The sequence below is a fragment of the Panthera uncia genome (assembly GCF_023721935.1).
Source record: "Panthera uncia isolate 11264 chromosome C1 unlocalized genomic scaffold, Puncia_PCG_1.0 HiC_scaffold_3, whole genome shotgun sequence".
NCBI lineage: Eukaryota > Metazoa > Chordata > Mammalia > Carnivora > Felidae > Panthera > Panthera uncia.
In genome coordinates this window covers 100,982,334-101,005,533 of record NW_026057584.1, presented here as the reverse complement: position 1 = coordinate 101,005,533, position 23,200 = coordinate 100,982,334, and the positions used below count along the sequence as shown (strand labels likewise).

Sequence of the window (23,200 nt, the reverse complement as noted above, 5' to 3'; positions counted from 1 at the left end):
CATCGTCAGCCTCAGACGTGCTCTGAGCCAGAGGGGAGAGTCGGTTCTGATAGCACTGGGCACACAGCCGCAGTGCTCAGGGTCACCAGCATGGGCCATTCATACGAAGGGCTCCTCAGAGGACTAGCCTTTCCAGGTCAGCTCAGCTCTCCACGCCTAACGGAGCCTGGCTGTCCACAGGTGCTGGGACATCAACGCCAACGCGTCCATCTGGTGGGTCATTCGAGGGCCTGTGATCCTCTCCATCCTGGTGAGTGGCCATCTTCCTGAGCTGGGCTCCAGTGGGAGAGAGGGAAACAGTGACTGGCCTGGACAAAAGGCCAAGAGACAGGGCTCCCTCCTGGTGCGGGGAGGGATCAACCACAGAACTTCCAGAGGTTAGGGGGCCCACAGGAGGGTTTAGAAGCTCCGCCCCCTGAAGAATGGCGGATGGAAGTGGGAGGGGCAGTTAGGAGGTTACATAACTCCCTTTGGTCTGTGAGTAGCCACTGAAATGTGATTAGCCGAGCTCCTTGCCCTAACCTGGCTGGCTCTGTGATGAAACCCCCCCCCCCCCACCTTCAGATCCTTTGGGTCCTGTCCTGATCTGTTTTCTAGGCATCCCCTTGTTACTGGGAAGAATCATTGAGCTGGGATCATAGGCAGGGAGCTGAGGAAAGCTGAGTGAGGCATGGTCTTGGGCCCTCAGGGTGCTGTTGGGAGGGGCGGGGAGGAGATACAAGAGTGACTTAGGGACAGGGAACCCAGAGGGTCTCAACTGGGATCAACAGAATCAACAGAATCACCTGGGAGCTGTTTAACAATATTGATGGCCAGAGCGCCCGGGTTCCTCAGTCGATGAGCGTCCGACTCGATTTCAGCTCAGCTCATGATATCACGGTTTGTGAGTTGGAGCCCTGCATCAGGCTCTGCGCTGACAGGCGAAGCCTGCTTGGGATTGTCTCTCCCACTCTGTCTCTGTCCCTCTCCCCATCTCTTTCTCAAAGTAAATCAATAAACATTAAAAAAAAAAAAATACTGAGGGCCAGAGATTCTGCTCTCGTTGTTCTGGGGAGGGGCCCGGACACCAATCTCTGGTTTAAGTTCTCAGGTGCTTCTACTCTGCAGTCAGGGTTGGGAGCCCTGGAGCTGAGCCTGTGGGTGTGGATATGAAATAGGGGGACAGAGGACGGGGGACACCCTCGGGTTGTCTCCTGGATGGAATCAGCCCCTCAGCCGGGCGCAGGGTTCAGGGGGGGTACGGGTACAGGACCAGTTGACAGGAAGTGCCCTTCATGGGCTCTCTGGGGCGGGGCAGGGGTGCTGCACAGGGCAACAGCCCCTCCTCTTCCACTGGCTGGCTGGTGACCTTCTAGGGGCAGTTGGGGGAAGGGAGCCATCCTGCCATCCCATGACCTCCCTCCTTTTTTCTTTTTTAACATTAAAAAAATTTTTTTGGAGGTGGGGGGAGGGGCAGAGAGAGGGGAACAGAGGATCCAAAGAGGTCTCTGTGCCGACAGGCTGACAGCAGTGAGCCCGATGCGGAGCTCGAGCTCACAAATCATGAGATCCTGACTTGAGCTAAACTTGTAGGTGCAACTGACTGAGCCAAGCAGGTGCCCCTTTTGAGCATTTTTTAAAAGTTTGTTTATTTATTTTGAGACAGAAAGTGAGTGCACATGCGTGACCGGGGAAGGGGCAGAGAGAGAAAGGGGGAGAGAAAGAATCTCAAGCAGGCTCCATGCTGTCAGCACAGAGCCCTACACGGGGCTTGATCCCACGACTGGGAGATCATGACCTGAGCCAAAATCACGAGTCGATGCCTAACTGACTGAGCCACATCGGTGTGCCCGCCCCCTTTTTCTAAATAATAGACTTCATGTAAAAAGAAAAGTTGGAAGATACAAAGTCTGTTTTTCAAAAGGGAATAAAATCACACATACTTTTAGCACCTAGATACACACAATGGATACACATGTGCTTTTCTTTCCTTTTTCTTTGAGGAAAAACATACTTTTCTCAAAATGCTTAATATAGTTTTGTATTCTAGTTTGGTTTTTCACTTAGCAAGAGATGTGAGGTGTCCCATGTCCTTTGAAATTATCTAATGAACTATGCAGTGCTATGACTGCATGATATTCCCACAGGAGGGCATTTCCTCATTTAGTTAGAGCAGTTTCCTTGCTATAATTCTGGGAATCTGACAGCCCAGCCCAGGAGAGCCCCAGCGGAGGGACAGTGGGCCCCAGCGTCCTGGCAGATTTCATGGGACTGGGTCTATCTAGTGATTGAATGTTTGGTGGATACTCCTGATGCAACATATCTCCCAACAAGAGCACCTGGATGGCTCGATTGGAAGAGCATGGTGAATGGGGCACCTGAGTGGCTCAGTCAGTTAGGTGTCTGACTTCGGCTCAGGTCATGATCTCACAGTTTGTGGGTTCGAGCTCCATGTCGGGCTCTGTGCTAACAGCTCAGAGCCTGGAGCCTGCTTTGGATTCTGTGTCTCCCTCTCTGTCTCTGGCTCTCCCCACTCATGCTCAGTCTCTGTCTCTCTCTCTTTCAAAAATAAATCAACATAAAAAATAAATAAAGAAAAATATAAAAGGTTTTATCTTAAAAAAAAAAAGAAAAAAGGAAGAGCTATGACTCTTGATCTCAGGGTCATGAGTTTGAGCCCCATATTGGGTGCAAAGATTACTTAAGTAAGAACTTAAAAAAACAAAACAAAACAAAATAAAAACCTCCCAACCAGTTGGTCACAGGGCCTGGAATTTCACTATTTGGGACTCATTCTTGGGACCTTAGAGAATTTTTTTTTTTTTTTTGCCTTCCAGTGCTCCCTATTAAATTGAATCCAACTCTAAGACAAAAAATAAATGGAAAAAAAAAAAAGCTTTTATTCATATACACCATGCATAGCCAGCTCTGAGCAAGAGGCATAAACAAACAAGCTGAGAAGCATGTTCCTGAAGAAGCAGCTGGGCTAGGAGTCCTGACAGGCCTCTAATCCTTGTCTTGTGGCCAGCATTCCCAGGCCCCAGGCTGTTTGTGTGAACAATGAGGGTGCCCGGCTGGCCGAGCCCTCTGATCCCTGCTTCTGTAAATGGTGCTGGAGCCCGTAGGTGGGTGAGAGAGGAGGAGAGGTACCACCGTGTGGGCATCTTTATAACATTCTGGCACTGGGCTCTGTGAAGGCAACACCAAAAGAAATAAACAGACTACATTCCTGTCCTTTAGGAAGTTGGGATTGGGACTGGCAGATACGTGGACACACATAAGTTTGACAGACGTATGCCTTTGTCCTCTTTCAAACATTTCAGGTGCTTACACAGTGACATGATCCCTCACTGCAATATATCAGGAAAAGAGAGGTGATCAAGGGTGGCTTCCTGAAGTTGGTGATTGAACTGCAAAGTGATGCTATAAGGCTCTGAGGCAGTGTTTCTCAAAGTATGGTCCCCAGGCCGGCAGCTTCACCATCACCTGGAAGCTTGTTAGAAGTGCAAATTCTTGGGCCCCACCCCAGATTTACTGACCTATAGCCTTGGGACTCCACCCCCACCCCTCAGTCAATACCCTAAGCCTTAAGAACCTCTGCTGGTGGGGCACCTGGGTGGCTCAGTTGTTAAGCATCTGCCTGTTGGTTTTGGCTGAGGTCATGATCTCAGGGCTCATAAGTTCGAGCCCCACATCGGGCTCTGCACTGGCAGTGCAGAACCTGCTTGGGATTCTCTCTCGCCCCATCTCTCTGCCCCTCCCTGTTTGAGCTTTCTCTCTCTCTCTCTCTCTCAAAATAAATAAACATTAAAATGACAACAACAAAACTTCTGCTGGAAGAAAGCCGTGCTACTCAAAGTGTAGTCGAGGACCAACTTTGACATCATCTGGAGCTTGATGGAAATATAGACTTTCAGGTCACCTGAAACCTGCCTTTTAACAAGGTCCCCAGGGGTTTCAATGCACCCCCAGTGTGAATAATCCCTGATGGCAACTGAGCAGACCTCAGAGCTGCAGCAGCCAGGGGGTAGGAGCGGGTGCCGGGTCAGTCATCCCCTCCCCGGGTCAGTCATCCCCTCCCATAGGTTTGCTCCACCAGGACTGTGGGGCAGGTGAGGGGAGGCACAGTGGTGCAATCTCGGGTGTGGCCTGCAGTGCCTTCTCTGCCCTCAGGTCCAGGGGTCAGGGGCCTGGAGGGGTGGCGATCACCTTCAGCCCCACCTCTGTCTTGTGTTTTACAGATTAATTTCATCCTTTTTATAAACATCCTAAGAATCCTGATGAGAAAACTGAGAACCCAAGAGACAAGAGGAAATGAAGCGAACCATTATAAGTAAGTGGAAGGCAAAGACAAGGCTTGCTCAGTCAGCACGTATTTCCTGAGCACCTATTGTTTACCCAACTGGACCTAGTTCCTAGGAGGTTACAAATGTAAATAGGAATGGGGGCTGGGTGGGGGGGGGGGGGGGGGGGGGTCCTTTGTGCAGCCTGAGAAGGGTGCCCCAGTGGTGGGAAGATAAGAAATCTCTCAGGATCCCAGGAAGCAGAGATTTGTGCTTGGGGCAACGCCAGGGAGTCTCCTGATGGGTTTCGGGGACCCAGCTTCAGGGACATCGATATAGGTCTGTGTATTGTTCAAGGGAGAATGGCCTTCATCAGATTTTCAAGATATGTGATCCAGAAATACTCTGAAACCTTTAAGATGTTGAAGGGAGATGCTGTACTAGTTTGCTAGGTCTATCATAACGTAACCACACACTGGATGGCTTAAAGAAGAGAAACTTACTCGCAGTTCTGGAGGCTGGAAACCCAAGATCAAGGTGCCGGCAGGACTGGTTTCCTCTGAGGCCCCTCTCCTTGCCTTGTAGATGGCTGCCTTCTCCCTGGGTCCTTTTGTCTGTGCTCAGAGGTGTCTCTTCCTCTTCTTAAAAGGACGCCAGTTGATTGGACTAAGGTCCTATCCTAACAACCTCCTTTTAACTTAATCACCTCTTTTTAGGTCCTGTCTGCAAGCAGAGATAGGTATTTCTGAGGTCCTGCAGTTAGGGCTTCAATTTATGAATTGGGGCTGGGGAGATGTAATTCAGCACAGAACGGTTAAAGACAAATCAGTGTCCAGCAAGGGCTTTCTCTGTGAGGTTCTGAGCTTTGAGAATCCGGCAGTGAGTTGGATTACTTGGTGACAGATTCTCCAGGACATCTTTAGAGCAGTGGTCTCCAGAGTAAGCTGGAGCCGGGGATTAGGATAAAGCTGCAAGACAGAACACAGGATGCCCAGTTCAGTGTGAATTTTGGATAAACAACAAATAGTGTTTTAGTTACTTACTCAAAAAAATATGATCCTTTGTTTATCTGAAATTCAAATTGAACTGGGCATCCTATATTTTTTATTTGCTAAATTTAGCAACCCTAATCTGGGAAGAAAAAAAAAAGCACATCTCCTTATAGGTATTTATTATCAACAAGAAAAAAAAAAAAAGAATCCTGGCTTTGTGAATAATATGTTAAATAACACATGCACATAACTTATAAATAATAAAGTTGTTTGGGTGCGTTTGTGTCCAAATGTTATTTGCCGATAGGGGTGCGTAATCAGGTATTTTGGGGACTGGCCATGGGTGGTGGTATGTGGGAGTTAGAAATTCTCTAGAATGAAAAGTCAAACCACAAAGGTTGGGGGGGGGGGGCCCTCCGCTGGCCTCCTGCAGTCAGGCAGGTTGGGTGTGTGGAGCTGTGCCCTAGGGGAAGGGGGCAGGACACCGCAGCGGGTCTGGGTCTGTGTCTGTAGGCGCCTGGCCAAGTCTACCCTCCTGCTGATCCCCCTCTTCGGAGTCCACTACATCATCTTCGCCTTCTCCCCAGAAGATGCCATGGAGGTCCAGCTGTTCTTTGAATTGGCCCTTGGCTCGTTCCAGGTAAGTTTCGCGGGACTGTGACTTTCGGGAGTTCTCTCTTTCCTTAAAGAGAAATGGAGACCACAGAGGCGGCAAGCCAGGTCTTCCCAGAAGGGTCCAGCAGGGGGTTTGGGGGTGCCTGCTTTGGCTGACATCCAAGAGAAGCTGGGCAGGACCTCACTGTGCTGTGGGACCCAAGTTCCCCACCAGTCAGATGGTGGGAGGTAAAACTAAGGAGAGAGACTGACTCCAGGGAAGACGAAAGGGAAAAATAACCCCACATACTGCATTGCACACCTCTCCACAGTTTATATGTAGTCAAAATAGCCTTAGTGCTGAGGGCTATGGCTGAGCCATCAAAAAGCAGGGCAGGAAGAGGAACATTGTGGGAATGAGGGAGAGGGCATCTGAAAGAGAATAATATCTTCGTCTTCATACTGGGAAGTCCATAAAAAATGCCCCAAACCGAAAAATCCAGAAGTAGCATCATCAGCATATTCTTCAGAACCAGTGAAAAGAATTCCAAGTAGTTGCCTCTGAGGAACAGGAAATGGGGGCAGGGGTGTTAGGAGGCTGCTGTTGTTTTGTGACAGCAATCATTTGACTCTTTGAAACTTGCATGCATACACAAGTTACTGAGAATAATACCCAACCTAAAAAAAAAAAGGGAAGAAAGAAAGTGAGGGAAGAAAGCACCTACCTATTCATTCGAGATGTTGTGAGGCTTAAAAACAAAACAAAACAGTAAACGTGTTTAGACAGAAGGACTCTTAACATGAATCCCAAACGTCACAGTGTTACTTTGTTTACTCATAGCTGTCTCCTTCCAAAAATAATATGATGTAGCTTTCAGGAAAACCATACAGAGGACAAAAAAAGAAAAGAAAAAAAAAGGTAGCGAAGGATCAGTGAAAAAAATAAAAATAAAAACCAAAATTGAGTTCATACAGAGAAGCAAATTCAGGAGAGTGCTAGGAAGGTGGGAGAACTTAGAGATTTCCAGTAGCCAGAGCAAAAACAGAAACACAGTCTGTTCTAAGATTTATAATATCCGCAATGGAAACAAGCAAATTCCCAGGAAAAGGCTAGAGATTATAGGCTTCAGGGCCTGAGAGAAATTTCTCCCAGTGGATTTTCCTAAAGAAGCCAGCCTGTTCGCAACAAGATTGATTATCCTGCAAAGTCCTCCTCACTGGGGAGGCTTTGGTCTCAGGACGGGGCTCAGAGTCTCCCTTGTTGCCTGAGTTCAGTTCAGGGTGGGTGAGGCCGGGGTCACTCTTCTGTCACTTTCAGGTTCCGGGGAGGACACATCACTGGGCACACGTCATTGAGTAGAGTCAGATCTTCTCCACACCCTGCCTTCAGACCCTACCCCAGGGCTGTCCCCTCTGCCCAGAGCTCCCTGCCGGTGCCCCAGGCTCCAGAGAACCCAGCCTCTTATGTAATCCACATTCTTCGTTTCTTCATCCAGAGTTTCCGTGTCCACCTGCTCTTGTAATGTGTGGGAAGGCTGGGCTCACAATGGCCCATTCAGCAGGTGGGGGATTCCGGGTCCACATGGGTGGAAGGCCTTGACCTGGCTTCCAGAAGTGGGTAGTGACCTCACTGAGAGCACAGATACCCGTGTCTGCCTCCCTGCACAGAAAGGGAACTTCCTGTCCCCTGGAGTTGGGGCTTGTGGCTGGGGCTGGGCCATTTGGTTTCTCTCTAAGGAAATGGCTTGTCAAGAGAAAACCCAAAAGCACTTTCAGAATGTTCTCATAGAAACATTCTATGTTTACAAAGAAAATGGATCGTTAAGGTTTTTTTAAACTTTGCTCACACACAAACATATATCACTTGATTATCTATTACCCGTGTATATTTTATATAATGTATATATTTTAAAAATTCTATATTATAGAAAATTTCTTCCATATATTAAAGACAATAGTAGATAATGAGCCCCCATGTAGTCATTGCCCACTCAAGGCGGGTATGTTTCATGTCTGTCCCCAGCTGCTTCCTCCACCATGTCCCCCCTCATTTTAATCAAATCAAAGACTGTTTTATTCAAATGTGAATATTCTAGTCCGAATCTCTAAAAGACAGGGGCTGAACGAACACACACAGAGCCACAATACATTATCAACGGCATATACTTTTATTTTAATGTTTATTTTGAGAGAGAGAATCCCAAGCAGGCTCTGTGCTGTCAGCACTGAGCCCCACGCGGGGCTCGATCTCACGAACCGTGAGATCGTGACCTGAGCTGAAATCAAGAGTCAGACACTTAACCGACTGAGTCACCCAGGCACCCTGTCATATACTTCTGGCTTTTTCTGATTGTACACGTAAGAGTTGTTGTAGAAAATTTGGAAAATAAGGAACCATTAAAAAAGAAAAAAAAAATCATCCATAATCTCATGGCCCCAGAAATAATCTGCTAAAAATGATGGTGGGTTTTCTTCTACGTCTTTTTTTTTTTTTTTTTTCTTTTCTTTAAAGTCTCTTTTCTATCCAGGAAGACACTTATGTACGCACAGCTTATATAATTGAGGTCATGCTATGTGTGGTTTCCTTTTTTTTTTTTTTTAATGTGTGGTGTCCTATCTTGTGTGTTGTAATTCTCTATCTTCCTGTTGTCTCCACGTCACTAAAATTCTTCAAAGACTTCATTTTTAATGATTGTATAAAAACTGTGGAATTTCTTTTTTTTTTTAATTAAAAAAAAATTTTTTTTAATGTTTATTTCTGAGACAGAGAGAGACAGAGCATGAACGAGGGAGGGTCAGAGAGAGGGAGACAGAATCTGAAGCAGGCTCCAGGCTCTGAGCTGTCAGCACAGAGCCCGACGCGGGGCTCGAACTCACAGACTGCGAGGTCATGACCTGAGCCGTAGCCGGACGCTCAACCGACTGAGCCACCCAGGCGCCCCAAAAACTGTGGAATTTCTTAAACTCGCTGGCTGTAGGAGGCCTGCCCTATATGTACCTGGGGCACAACTCACTTTCCCTCACCTGGGGCTCCGGCCCTCACCTGAACTGTGAAAATGTGTCTCTGGATCTTGGAGGCCCAGGCACCCCCGGGCCCCATGAGGTGGGCGCCATCCACAGCCAGCAGCCTGACCACCGGCTCTGGGCCAAGCATGGGGCCAGTCCTGCCTAAACCCCTGTGACCCAGTTCCCTCACCTGTAAAATCGGGGTCCTCCCCCTCCCCCCTAGGGCTTTGGCAAGGATTCAATGAAGCCCCTAGAACCCAGAACCCCATGGTTATGTAGGTCAGACAACTCCACATCTAGTTGTCTCACCTTAAAGCCTGACTTTTCCATCTGCTGACAGAGGCTCCCAGGTGAGAAAGCTGGAGAACCACCTGGGATTTTTTTTTTTTTTTTTTTTTTTTGAGACAGAGGGGTGGAGGAGGGACAGAGAAAGGAGACAGATTTTCGGAGACAGATTTTCAAGTAGGCTCCATGTCCAGCACAGAGCCCAATACGGGACTTGATTTCACCCTGTGATCATGACCTGAGATGAAATCAAGAATCAGCCACTTGACTTGAGCCTCCCAGGTGCCCCAGTCTGAGATCATCTGTCCTCAGGCATTCGGATTTGGGGTAACCTAGGCAAAAGCTCCCAGGCGATCCTAACATGCTACAGAATTTGGAAACTGCAGCCTTGAGTAGGCGTTCCTGCCGCCCACTTCCCCCAAATGGTCTCCGTTCTACGTAGCAGTCCCCGATGCCTGATATTCTAAAGCAAATCCTTGAGTTTTGTCACTGTTAAAACGCCAACAGCCCTGAGCCATTGTATGTATTAAGTCCACCATAGCTGGGCTGGTTCATCATCCTCTGGGGTCCTTTCCAATGTGGTAAGTAGGTAAAGGCAGGTCTGGATGGGACCGGGAAGGGGAGGGGAGCCCCCCTGAGGTCAGCGCTATGGCACGCAGACCTCTGAGGGGAAGGGTGCCCACCAGCCAGGGAAGCTGCAGGGCAGAAGGAAGGGCAGGCTGACCTGAGGGGTCCCTGAGGAGGTGAGCAGAGACCCTGCCCTTGGCTTATGGTCCCCAGCAGGCCTCTTGGCCTCAAACCCTGCATCTCAAGACTGGAGTCCCTGGCCGAGCTCCATGCCAGGACCACTGGGAAAACAGAAGCTGCAGATACTAGTGAGGAAGGGTCCTGACAGGCACAGACCTCCATCGCACCAGGGAACATAGAGTGCATACAGCCCCGAGGCCCCTAACCAAGGAGATGTATACGGGGAGGTCACACACACCCCACTTTTGGCAGGCCAGCACCAGCACGCAGGCTTTGCTGATTTCACATTCACGCATTCGTGTTTCAGTGTGAAGAGCTGGCCGTGGTGGACCGCCTCCGGATTTCCAGCTGATCTTGAAAATGAGCCCACACCAGGCCCAGGGTCTCCCAGGGGCCGGCCCCTCCCCCTACCTGAGGGACAGTGCGCTTTGGGCGCCACCAGTCTCTGCTTCTCCCAGATGGCCTGCCTTACTAACTCAGGGGACTGACCTGGTCCCCATGGGCCCAAGTTAGCAGCTTCTACTCTGTGGTTGCTGGAACCACAGGTGTCCAATGCCCGACGCTGGACACTGGGCTCACAGACAAAAGGGGTCCTGCTCTTGCCCCAAGGAGCTGAGTCTATGCTGGATGATGCCAGCAGAGCCAGGGGTACAGTAGGGGGCTCAGAGGACATAGCCCTAATTCCCCCTGAGGTGAGAGGTGTGAGAAGGCTCTGGGACACTTCCTGGGGAGAAGTGAGCCTGGGGCTAGCAATTCAAGGATGTTGGGGGGGGGGGAAGCTGAAGGGAGGCTGGGTACAGGAGTACCTGCACTGACCCCTGCTGCCTTGCCCCCCCCCCCCCCCCCCGCAGGGCCTGGTGGTGGCCGTCCTGTACTGCTTCCTCAATGGGGAGGTGAGTTCTCAGCTGGCCTGGAGAGAGGAGCTTCCTAGCCACTGGATCCCTGTTCAGGAGCTCCCCGGAAAAGGTGGTGGGGAGAGGTGGGGTGCGGGCTGGGTCTCCTGAGCTCACTTCATGGGAACATCGAAGCACCCAGAAGCCTAGTTCACACATTTACTGCGCACGACCCTCAGTTCAGCACAAGGGGGATTCTGTAGGTCTGGGCTGGAGCCTGAAAATGTTTAACAAGCTCTCTCCAGGAGGTTCTTACCCTAGAGCAAGTCCAGGAAAGAGGGAAGTATGGGCACCCCAACAAGAACCCGGGCTCCTGACTGCTCTGCTGCTTTGCCTGGTGGGTGACCCTGCTCACTGCCCACTGCCCTTCAATGGGCCTCAGTGTTCCCATCTGTAAAATGGCGCAGAGGCAGTAACAGCAAATCCATCCTCAAGGACCCTCCAAATGAGTGTTGACTCCTGGGAGGGCCAGACACTTACTATGAAGTCTCTGCTCCTGCGCAGAGCAGTTGGGGGAGGACACACACAGAAGCAGCCCAACCACTAGTTGAATACAGTCCTTCACACAAGTAAGGCCTTTCTAGAACTGTCGACCATCAAACTGGTTTGCCACACTTGAATGGGAATAACCTGTTTTCCAAAACTCAAGCATGAAACCTGGCTTCAAAGGTTTGGGCTGCTACAGCTGGGCACCCTGGAGGACATTTCCAAAGAGCAACTCCCGGGCCCCCAGATTAAGTTGTGAGCTAGGGAGGCTTCATGGGAAGGAGTCCAGTTTGTCCCAGGTGATGACCTGATTAATTCTGGAGTTCTGGAATTTGTGAAACAGCCCAAAGCCCCTTCCTTGGGACCCAGGCGGCAAGATTGAAGGTGAAAGTGTCCAGGAGAGAGGGGCCCTCAATCCCTACTGGATGTTGGGGCTGGAAATGGCCAATCTGAGGGGTTTGCAGGAGAGGGGAAGGTTCGAGTCGTGGGACCATGCTGAGGTCCCGGGGTGGGGGCGGTGAATGGGACTGTGGGTACAAGGTCGGTTCTTCTCTCCTCCACTGATGGTGGTCTCTGGGGGCAGGTGCAGCTGGAGGTTCAGAAGAAGTGGCGGCAGTGGCACGTCCGTGAGTTTCTACTGCGCCCCGTGGCCCTCAACTCCACCTTCAGCAATGGCACCAGCGGCCTCACCCACAGCACCAAGGCCAGCACCTCAGAGCAGAGCGGGGGCACCTGCAGGGCCAGTGTCATCTGAGAGGCTGCAGCAGGGCCACGCACGGGACAGAGACCAAGATGGGTCACGAGAAGGCTAGACATTGCTGCAGGACAGTCCGTATCGGTCTTCTCAGCAGACATCATAGGCTTTTCTCCTGTGACCAAGAACTCCCCTCCTCTGGGCCTCAGATTGGGGAGGGGGCTGTGGTGAGAATTCCTCAGAACTGATCAAAGCACAGGCACCGTGGGGCAGGACGAGGGCCCGGGATTTGGGTCTGTTGTGTTACGTAAAGGGCAGTTCAAGGGTTCCAGAAGGCAGGGAAATAAATGGTAGCTGGGATGGGTCTGGTATGTAATTGCCCGCTCTCCTTTAGCCCTCGAGACACAAGGTGAAGGATGCTGAGGCTGGCCTTCCCTACCCCTTCCTGCAGGAATAAGCTCGAAGCCCAGGAAACATGGCAGTCAAGACCCTTGGCCCTAGATGGACCCTCCTTACCCCTCACTACAACTCACCTGTCCAGTAGCTCTTACCCTAGAGCCTCAAGACAACTGGATTAACCTGACCATGTCAGTGAAGCCAAGAGAGACGCCAAGACCCCCAGCTTCCTTTTACTAACCCAACAGGGTACAAGGCACCCTCCCGTGCCTCCTCTTTCACAGTCACCTGCAGCCCAAGGGGCAGAATAGCCAGGAAGGGGGCAGGATTCCATTGGGCCGAAAAAGAAACAGGTTCACGAAGGTCCTGTGACTTGCCCAAGATACTCGGCAAGCAGGGGCACAAGTTCAGTCCAGGGCTTTTGGGTTCAAATCCCTGTGCTCCAAGGCTGTGTCTGTCTTCACTCCTAGGCAGGGGGGCAAGGGCCTGTCTCCCTGTCCCATGGGGATCTGTCTCCCCTTTTTGTCTTTGGACTTTAGTTTCCTGGAACTAAAATTATTGGCACTCCCTCTCCCACCAGCCGTGTGAGGATTAAACAGGACTATTTGAACCCTTTTACAAAACACAGCCTATTAGTGTTCAGGGGAAAGCATTCCGGACAGAAAGCCCCAACATAAAGGAAAAGGCGTCTTGCTGGTGGGTGACCTTGGACAAGTGCTGTCCCCTCCTGGGCCCTGGCCTCCCACCCCTGCATCTCCCCACTGCAGAGACAAGGAAGTCACCCCTTTGTACCTTGTGAACGGTTTCTGGAATGAAAGCCCAGGTGCTTATTTTCCAGGGCCAAGAACCCAGCCTGTAAGGTTGATGAGCTCTGCTCTCTGAAAAACTGGTTGGCCCATGACATCTTTCTTGATCTCCATGGACTCCACATGCATTTGGAAATAGAAGTTTTTAAAAAGCCACAGGGGGGTGCCTGGGTGGCTCAGTTGGTTAAGCGTCTTGATCTGGGCTTGGGTCATGATCTTACGGTTCAGGAGTTGGGGCCCCGCATCGGGCTCTGTGCTGAGAGCCAACGCAGAGCCTGCTCAGCATTCTGTCTCTCCTTCTCTCCACCCCTTCCTCACTTGTGCTTTTAAACTTCAAGTTTAAAAAATTAAAAAAAAAAAAAAGCCACAAGGGATAGATAGAAGCACCCAGAAAGGGCACCTGCAGTAATAAGGGTGGGGCAAGAGACCAAAAACCCATACAGTGACCAGCAGCCAGGATGGACCAGGTGGAGGGGGAAGGGGCTAGTGTGGAATGAAATGGTTGAAGCTACTGGGCAGAAAAGAAGCTGGGAAGGGGGCAATTGGCTGCACAAAAACGCACATTTGCCAGCAAGGATGGAAGTCTCCACTGGTTCCTGGTCCCCTTCACCTGCACTCATCCCCAGGGCGGGTGGTAATCATTACAAGTGTAGGCAAGTTCCCTTTACCCCCTGGAGTCCAGCAGGTCCAGATATGTGCTCTGGGAGCCAAAAATGGTACCTTGAGGCCGTCTGACCCTTGCCAAAGACAGACACGCACACATGCTCGCCTCAGGGAGGACTGTGTATTGGAAGGTTGGTGGGCCATCCTGGGAAGCTGGTTCGAAGAATTAAGGCAGGATTCCCACAGACAGCAGAGATGGCTGGCTGCTGGCGGCTGAGGTTATTCATGGATTATGCCCCCCCCCCCCCACCGCAAAGGCAGGGTTCAAATCAAGTCAAATGGTTTACAAACCTATTATGTGCAAGACATTGAGGGAATCCTCAATAACATGACCAAAGCTATAGCAAGGAAAGGTGCACAGAGGTCCTTTGGGCTGGTGGAAGAAAGTCCTAGGCACTGACTGGATATGCTTAGCTGGAAGAATGATCTGCTCTGGGCAACCCCAGGGGATCCCAGGGACCCACCTGCCCCTATCCTGGCACACAGTCAATAAAACAAGGGTGAACTTCACTTAGCTGTGCAGCCAGCCCAGGCACCAGTCACCCAAGCTGCTTCCTAATCTAGTCCCATCCTGGGAAGAAGGATTCAAGAAAAGAGTCTTAAAATGTGTTAACTTCTAAAATCAACATCCTAATAACTTGGCTAAGGCTGTGCAGCTGGTGGCCCTAGGGACGCTCCTGACCTCTGCAGGCCAGCTGCAAAGGCCACTGGGCTGGTTCTGGCCAACCACCAAAATGTTATGGACTAAGCAGCAGCAGTTTCAAGGTCACAGTCCCACCCCTACCCCCATCAGAGGTCACGTGTTGAAAAAGTCCCGTCTTGACCACACTTTCTTGTAGAACCTGACGTCCTCGGATTTAGGAGGGAGGCCTAAAACTCCCTCGGTTGGCTCCAGGGATGGGTGATGCTGTTGACGTGAAGGCCGCTGATGGCATTCAGAAAGAAGAGGAAGGAGGCCGTGAACTCGCACCAGAACATCAGGGTGAAACCAATGAGCGTGACCTGGTTCCAGAGGAGGATCACGAAACTCAGGAGCCCCCCGGACGAGAGGATGAAAGAGACGAGGAGGAGGACACAGCCCACAGCCCACTTGCGCCGTGAGTGGAGGTCTTCACACACCTGGGACACCATGAGGAGCTCCAGGCCCAAAATGGCGACCACCACAGCCAGGGCGCCCACGCTGCGGGCCAGGACCATGCCCACGGCCAGCCCGGGCACGTGGGCCTGACTCAGGTCTCTGAGGCAGCGTGGCCCCGTCTGGTTGGAGGAAGTGCAGAAGTGCCAGAGCCCAAAGAGGCGGTCCTCAGCCAGCAGCCAGTGGCCATCGCAGATGGAGACGGAGGAGAGGACCAGGGCCAGGGCGGCGCACACAATGATGAGGACCCGGATGAAGGATTCCAAGAAGGGCCGCTGGGGCCTCCGCCGGGCCAGCAGCCTCTGGGCCTAGAAGACACCACGGATGGCATGTCAGGGGAAACCCTTGCCCACGCTCCCGGCTTCCCATAGCCTTATTTTCTGTTGCCGTCCCCTGGGAAGCTTGGGACGCCCACCTTTGCAAGTAGCTTCCCTCCCTCCCAGCCCCTCCTTAACTTGCAGCACAGACCCGCCTTCTTGGGGAGCCCTTCCCCCACTCCACCTGCTCCCTGTCCTCTGTTCAAGACCCAGAAGCACGGACTGTCCAGCTATTCACCAGGCACGAAGGGTTCCCTGACCTTTCTTTCTCTAACGATCTTTATGAAGAAGAAATCCAAATTCTACTGACCAGCAAGGCGGCAGATCCTAGTCTGTTCAGAATTCGGAAAACTTGTCAGACCAGGCCAGTGTGACCTTGAACTTGCAGCGCCCTGTGGGTTTCTTTGTATGCAAAGCAAGAACCCTGCCTAAAGCACTGTGAAGGTTGTTAAAAGCACTGGAGTATTAGTTTTTTTTTTTTTTTTTTTTTTTTTTTTACTTAGCCTTTTATTTTTAATTTTTATTTTTTTTAATTTTTTTTAACGTTTATTTATTTTTGAGATGGAGAGAGACAGAGCATGAACGGGGTGGGTCAGAGAGAGAGGGAGACACAGAATCTGAAACAGGCTCCAGGCTCTGAGCTGTCAGCACAGAGCCCGACGCGGGGCTCAAACTCACGGACCGCGAGATCATGACCTGAGCTGAAGTCAGACACTTAGCCGACTGAGCCACCCAGGCGCCCCTTTACTTAGCCTTTTAATACAAGGCTCCGTTTTCCCTCTCCCAGGATTTCCCAGTAGACTTCAGTCTCCACCCAGCTGGTTCTGCACATTCCAGGCTAGGTGTTATTACCTTGTTTTCCTCAGTACCGAAAGCGATGTTTGCACCTTACCCTTTAGTCTTGCTCAGCCTGAACCTGAACCCCACCCAGCACTGGCCAACTGAACTGTCTAGCAGCTTCTGGGCGTGGGAGAGCCACGGAGGCTCTCCCTCAGCCTCTAGTTGCAGCCCTGGAAGAGTGCACCCACCCCTCTCTTCTGGCAAGCTGGGCCAGGCGTCCGGTGAGGTGTCCCTTATCTCACAGCCCTGGGACACCACCCAGGCATGGGTCCCCTCCCCAACCCAGAAAGCAAAAAATAAAAAATAAAAAGAGAAACACTCTGAAGAATCAAACTCCTTAAGACACACCATAAGCCCTGCACCTTCTGCCCTGCCTCCCCCTCCTGCTTCACCTCCCAGCACACGCTCCTGGCCCCCTCACTCAGACACGGCCGCACTCGTTCTAGGCCCAAGGACAAGCCCAGAACTTTCTTCCTCAGACCTACTGGTCCCTCTGCCTACAAGAGTCTTCCCCCGACTGTCTCCTTTTCTCCATTCTTCATGTCTCAGTGGAAATGTCACTTCCTCACAGAGATCTGTCCTGCCTCCCCAGCCAAACCAGGTTCCCTCCTGTCAGGAACCCTGTTTTCTTCTCTGTTCCGACCACCAGTCATCCATTTCCTTTTGATTTGTGCTTATATGTTGTCTAGCTCACACAGACACCACTCACCAAGAGGGCAGGGCCTCCCATGCAGGCACTGCTGCGTCCCCAGTACCTGGCACAGTGCTTGTCCTGGGCATTCAGTAGGCCTGCAACCACTGTCGCTTCCATCTGAAACTCCTGCCCCAGCCCCCCGCTTTTTTGAAAGTTTATTTACCTATTTCTTGAGAGAGAGAGAGAGAACACGAGAGGGGGTTGGGGCAGAGGGAGAGGGAGAGAGAGGATCCCAGGCAGGCTCCACATGCTGGTGCAGAGCAGGAAACGCGAGATCATGACCTCAGCTGAAATCAAGAGTTGGATACTTGACCGACTGAGCCACCCGGGCCCCCCTGGAGCTCCCTTTAAACGAATCTCCTGCCCCGTCATAAATTACCCCCTTGACAGTGCCTATGGAAGCGGGTTACACCCCGCTTTGGGAGGTAAGCAGACAGCTCATGGGGCTCTGTCACTGCTGGGAAACTGAACAGGGACTATGGGGTGCACCCTATACATGTGCAAATGGAGGCAAGTCTGGGTCATGCTTTTCAGGGAGGGACAGGAAGCAAAGCCACGCTCTGGGAGACTCCTGCTTCGGTCAGAGCCCCAGCAGGAACATCAGACTGGTTGCTGACCTGCCCACCTAAGTGGGAGCCACCGTGAATTTTCTGCCCCAGGGATACATGAATAAGGACCTGATTTGCTTTCAGCACTTCTGCGTAAGCAGGGGCTTGTTTTACTCAAACCTGTGAGGTTGGCAGAGTAGGAAGCTCCCATGGGGGCGGGGGGGCGGGGGAGCGGGGGGCGGAGTGGGGAGGTGGCATAAAGAGGGAAACTATGTCACCCAGAGGCCAGATGACTTACCCAAGATCTCTCACCTAAATCACAATAAAGCCTGTTACGGCTGCCTGGACAAACGTATAATGTGCAGGATGCATTCAGCCAATAAATACCGACTGGGGCCTTCCAGGTACAGGGTCTTTGGTTAGGGGCTCAGTATTACTAGTGAGAGGAAGGAGTAGAGAATGTAGAGGGATGCCCCAGGGGTCAGGGCCCCAACTCCCCTTGCCTCCTATGCAGGGTTCTAGGTGCCGCAGGAGGGGAATAGGGGAAGCTGAGCAGGCCAGCTCGGGCCCTGTCCTCACTCAGCCACAACAGGTCATTCTTTTTTTTTTTTTTTTCTTAATTTTTGAGAGAGAGCGAACGAGCACGAGCAGGGGTTGGGGGCGGCGGGGGAGGAGCACAGAGAGAGAGACACAGAATCCGAAGCAGGCTCCAGGCTCTGAGCTGTCAGCACAGAGCCCAATGCGGGGCTCGAACTCATGAACCACGAGATTGTGACCAGAGCTGAAGTTGGACGCCTAACCGACTGAGCCACCCAGGCGCCCCCACGACAGGTCCTTCTTACCACCTGGACACATTGGTAGTCCAGGAGTCTGTGTTGGATTTCATCATAAAAAAACAGCTTGACTACTAGGAAACAAACCAAGGAAAATTTGAAACCTCTGTGTCTACAAACCATTAAAGGTGTTTGTCCTTGGGCAGCTTCTTAACCTCTTTGGCCGTTGGGTTTTTCATCTACAAAAGGGGGTAGGTGACCGCTGCAGGAAAGCAAGAGCCATGAAGGTACCTGGCCGGGTTACAATGCCCCTAGAAGTTGGCTGGTAAGGTCCTAGGATGGGAGAGCCCTGGAAGCAAGGCCTCAATCAAGTCACAGAACACAGGACCAAGAAACCTTTTGACCCTAGACATCACGCTGTCTAGACAACAGGTATGTCCCATCCCTCCCTCAGCCCCTCCTTCCTTGGGCACAGACTGGACTTTAGTCTCCCGGCCCATCACACTGGGATCAAAGAGAAGACAGCTCACGTCAGTTCATTTCTTCCCCCTCCCACCTCAAAGCAGGGCCTCCTTTAAATTCTCTGATCGCCAGGGCACCTGGGTGGCTCAGTGGGTTAAGTGACCAACTCTTCATTTCGGCTCAGGTCGTGATCTCACAGTTTGTGGGGTCGAGCCCCAAGGACGGCTCTGTGACTGGCAGACAGTGCAGAGCCTGCTTGGGATTCACTCTCACTCTCTCTCTCTGTCCTTCCCCTGCTCACGCTGTCTCTCAAATAAACTTTAAAAAACAAACAAAAAACAAAGAAACTCTGATCACCAAGAAAACTCCCAAGAATTAAAAGACATCATGCATATAAAGGTGTTGGGGAACTATTGATAACATGAGTAACAATAATAATATATACTGGAGTCTTCATTCCTCACCACCCTGCACCACACTGGTCACTGTTGGCAGCTCCACTGGCCTTCAGTGACCTAGGGCCTGAAACCCTCTCCTGGAGAGGCAGCTCGTAGCAGTGTGGTCAGTGCAGGGCCAGTGGACAAGAGGGAACCAAGGCAGTCGGGTCTTGCCCCCGCCCGGCCCGCCTGCAGCTGTGGGACCTTGAGCAAGGAACTTTAATCTCCTTTCCTCGGAGGAAAAAAAATGTGAGTGTTTCTCTTTTCCCTCTCTAACCCTCAATGATTTCTATGATCTGTAGGACAGGGTCACTTGACGCTCCTGGGCCACTGAGTCCAAGGCTAAGGGCTTCCCTTCCGCAATCCCCCAGGACCCCACCTGCCCCCCCTCACTACTCATCGTTCACGTCCCCAGCCCCCGCCTCCATACTTGCCTCTAGTCTCACTGCCCACTCTGTGCAGGCCCAGGCCAGGCCCCTGTCATTATTCACCAGAAATTTCTTCACCAGTTTCCTAAAGAGTTGGCCTGCCACCGTCCTTAGGGCCACAGCCTGGCCTGCACTGGCCTGCATGACCCCCGCCGGCCTGCTTTTTAGCTCTCTGTCCCCGGGCATGTTATTTATCCCCTCTTTCTCTGGGTTTCCTCCCCTATAAATGAAGATAACATCATCTACCTCCGCTGGTTGTCTGGTGGGGCTGGAATGAGCTATCACTTCAAATGCTTACAACAGTCCCTGGGGCTGATTTAAGGGGCTACTAGGCAGCAATGACTAGAGTCATGCTGGGACAGCGCCCCACCCTTGGGGCAGAGGCTCCGGGGTTGAGCCATCGCCCACGAGCTCCCACAGCCTATCCAGCTCCCAAGGCCTATCCCACGGCCTCCCCCTCTTCCTCCGCTTACTAGGTCCCCTCCACCTGCTGCCAGACTTCAGGCCCCTCTGGGCCCAGCACACAACGCCCCTGCCAGTTAATCCAGCTTGCAGCTTCTGCACCTCTTAATTTAGCACTCACTTCCAGATATGTCTTCTAAATCCTTGTTTACAAGGATTTACAAGGATCTGCAGCTGCACCTCACGGGGCTTCTCCTTGAGGGGAGAGACCACACCCGGTCCCACCCTCCTCACTGCCAGTCCCCTTCTTCCCAGGGCCTGTCCCAGATGCTCCCTCATCAAGACTCAAGATTATGAAGGAAAACAAAGACAAGGGACTCGATGCAACCCGCTGTCCTTCTCCAAACGCCTGTGTCCGGGGGCTTGGGGGGTGGCCACGATTTCTCCTGTTAGTCAAAAGTGGAAAGGGCAGGTACGATTTGCAGCCAAGAAGTCCTGTTTTGAATCTCGACTATGTCGTTTGACTGGCTACCGTGAGCAAGTTACTTCACCTCTGGGCCTCAGTTATTTTGTCTATAAATTGGGCGGAACAGCGTCTACCAGAGTCACAGCTGGGGGCGGGGGGCGGTCTGGGCATTTGCAGGCAAAATCAACTGAGCCTCTCTAATCGTTAGAAGGTTCCAGCCAGAAGACTCTGGGGGAGGCGAGTTGGGGAAATGCCTCCTCGGAGAAGCAGCTTGCTCGCCTGGTAGCTAGCGGTCGCGCCACTGACTTGTCTTTGGACAGCAACGCACCAGAGGGCAGGGGGCAGGAACGCGTAGGTTCTGGGCCAACAAAAACATGTTGCACCAGTGTGAGAAGTCAGACCTTTGGGGATGCGAGTCCCTCTCCCTCCCCTCGCCACAACCTTCTCTCTCTCTGTCTTTTATTTTAATTTTTAAAACTGGTTTTTGTTTAGTTTTGCGATAGAGACAGAGTGCGAGCAGGGGAGGGGCAGAGAGAGAGAGGGAGACAGAATCCCAAGCAGACTCTAGGCTCGGAGATGTCAGCACAGAGCCCGGTGAGGGGCTCAAACTCCCTAACCCCGAGATCTGGACCTAAGCCGAAGTCCCCCACTTAACTGACTAAGACACCCAGGCGCCCCTACAACCTTCTCTCTTAAGTGCCTGCGCGCCCCAGTGAGTCTGTCCCCGCCCCAGCACCTCAGATGCGTTTGGAGAAGTGGAGAGATGGTCTTTCTAGCCCCCCACCCCCGAGAAAGTTCTGGCTTCCCCGGAGTCGCATCTTCATGTTATGTAAGACAAGCCTCACTCTGCAAGTGGACTGTGTCCATCCTCCGCCCCAGACGCGCCTCTCCTTTTTAAAAAGGACCCCTCTGGAAAGCCTAATCATAGTTACTGGTGACCCCAAAGAGAAGCAGAAAAATCCACCGCAAGAGGCTTGGGGGCCTCGGGTGCTAGCAGGGCCCCGAGCGGAGGCCAGAGGAGACCTCGCTGCAGGAACAGCGTGGGGGGGGGGGGGCAGCGCCCCCAGGTTGCTTCCCGCCCACCTGCCTCCGAACCCCACAAGCTTGCAACAGAAGACCCGCAAGGCGGGGATCCGGGGTTCCGCGCAAAGTCCCTTCCCACCTCCCGGTGGGGCAGACCCCCGGACCGCTCCGGAAGGGTCGGGGGGCAGCCAGCCCAGCGCCCCGCCGGGTTCCCGGGGTTACCTGCACCGCGATGGCAGTCATGCTGCGCCCGTGCTCCGCTGCGCGCTCCTCCTCGCGCCCTCCGGCCGCTCCGCAGCGCCGCCAGCTCGGGGCCCGGCACCCCTCCCGGGGGGCGGAGCGGGGCGGCTGGAGGGCGGGGGCGAGGGAGGGGGCAATCAAAGCGGAGCCAGGGAGCCCGGGGCGGGCGCGTCTGACCCCGCCGCCCTCCGCGACTCGGCTTACGCTGAGTCAGCGCTGGCGGCCCGGAGGAGCCCCCGGGCAGGGGCGAGGAGGAGGGCTCGGGACCCTGTGGGCGCGAACCCTGCCCGAGCCGGCAGGGGTCCCCCGAGAATGAGGGAGGAGCATCCGGCTCTCGGGGCAGGGCCGACCCGGCTGACTTCGGGGCGGGAGTTACTTCCCCTCTTCTGAACCTGGGGCGTCGACATCTGGGACTCTGATTCCTCGAGGGAGGGCCAGGCGGGCGCCGGAGGAGTCCGTCCCAGCCCCAGCTCGTCCGGAGGAGGCGCTAAGGTCCAGAGAGACTAGGCACGCGCCCCGGCTCTGCTGCTTTCAACCACCCGCTGTGTGGCCTTGGGCTGCTTGTTAAACGTCTCTGAGCCAGGGATAATAAGTAAAACATTTGTGAAAGATCGGGGTCTTGCGAGGCCCTCAGTATGTGTAAACGGAGTGGGACCTTCTGGAGCCATCCCTGCATCACTGTTCTCCTCCCCGGAGGGGTATATACAAACCTGCTTCCCTCCTGGCCTCAGGAACCATTGAAAAGGCAAATACAACAAGGCATTGTGCTTCCTCGACTTTTTTTTTTTTTTTAATCTTAATGTTTATTTATTTTTGAGAGAGAGACAGAGTGTGAGCGGGTAAGGGGCAGAGAGAGGGAGACACAGAATCCGAAGCAGGCTCCAGGCTCTGAGCTGTCAGCACAGAGCCTGATGCGGGGCTCAAACTCACGAGCCATGAGATCATGATCTGAGCTGAAGTCCGTCGCTTAACCAACTGAGCCACCCAGGTGCCCCTTGCTTCCTCAACTTTTGACGGGGCCTGAGTTCCAGAGAAGGCAGCCCATAAAGTCCCCACACCAGAATGGAGTGGCAACAAATTCCAGACTAAGACCCTTCTTTCCCTCTGCAGTTTTAGGGGGCTGTGTGTTGATGAGGAGGGCAACTTCTGCTTAAGGCAAAGCGAGATCCTCTTTCTCCTTAACTGAATCAGGGATAAATGAAATGATTGGGCTCAATTAGGCAGGCAGGCAGCTTCCTGGTGACTTTACCCAAGGCTATTTGAAATAACTACGTTTCTCCTGGACCTGAAAATTTCTAGATGCTAAGAAAACCCAGAAAGTCATGTGAGAAAGGGGGAAAGTTACAGTGGTCTGAATCTCCCACTTAGATGTTCCTTTTGAGTCCCTCACTGCCAGGTTCTCCTCCCTCCACAGCCCTGGGCTCTACAGGAGGGATTCACCCAGGAAAGGAGGGCCTGGCCCTGTTGGGGTCCCTTTACAGAGCCCTAGGATGCTCTGTGGGAGGGAACTTCTGGGTTTCTGGGGCCTGAAGAATTTCACATGACCAGGAAGGGAGTGCCTGGAATAAAAATCAGGAAGAACTGTTAGGTTGGGTGATCCAGCCCCATTGT

General features: G+C 52.5%; 2 protein-coding genes across 2 annotated transcripts in view; one reads left to right on the top strand and one right to left on the bottom strand.

Annotated features, from left to right (window-relative positions):
- SCTR (secretin receptor) overlaps window positions 1-12,323 on the top strand; it is a 58,018-nt gene extending 45,695 nt beyond the window's left edge. The window contains exons 10-14 of the mRNA XM_049615298.1: window positions 181-250; window positions 4,221-4,312; window positions 5,768-5,894; window positions 10,738-10,779; window positions 11,849-12,323. Of these exons, the coding sequence (XP_049471255.1) occupies window positions 181-250; window positions 4,221-4,312; window positions 5,768-5,894; window positions 10,738-10,779; window positions 11,849-12,019 (502 nt within the window). The 3' untranslated portion in view covers window positions 12,020-12,323. The remainder of the gene's footprint in view (window positions 1-180; window positions 251-4,220; window positions 4,313-5,767; window positions 5,895-10,737; window positions 10,780-11,848) is intronic.
- Window positions 12,324-12,434: 111 nt separating this feature from the next.
- On the bottom strand, window positions 12,435-21,632 carry TMEM37 (transmembrane protein 37). Its single transcript, XM_049615745.1, has 2 exons — window positions 21,572-21,632; window positions 12,435-15,267 (listed from the first exon to the last, which is right to left on the bottom strand). The coding sequence occupies exons 1-2, from the start codon at window positions 21,590-21,592 to the stop codon at window positions 14,695-14,697; spliced, it is 594 nt and encodes a 197-aa protein (XP_049471702.1). The 5' UTR covers window positions 21,593-21,632; the 3' UTR covers window positions 12,435-14,694.
- Window positions 21,633-23,200: the final 1,568 nt, after the last annotated feature.

Excerpts from the sequence above, each read along its gene's own strand:
- TMEM37 (XM_049615745.1), bottom strand. The coding sequence starts at position 21,592 with ATGACTGCCATCGCGGTGCAG. Across the intron at positions 15,268-21,571 it reads TGACTGCCATCGCGGTGCAG|GCCCAGAGGCTGCTGGCCCG; the intron begins GTAACCCCGGGA and ends GGTGTCTTCTAG.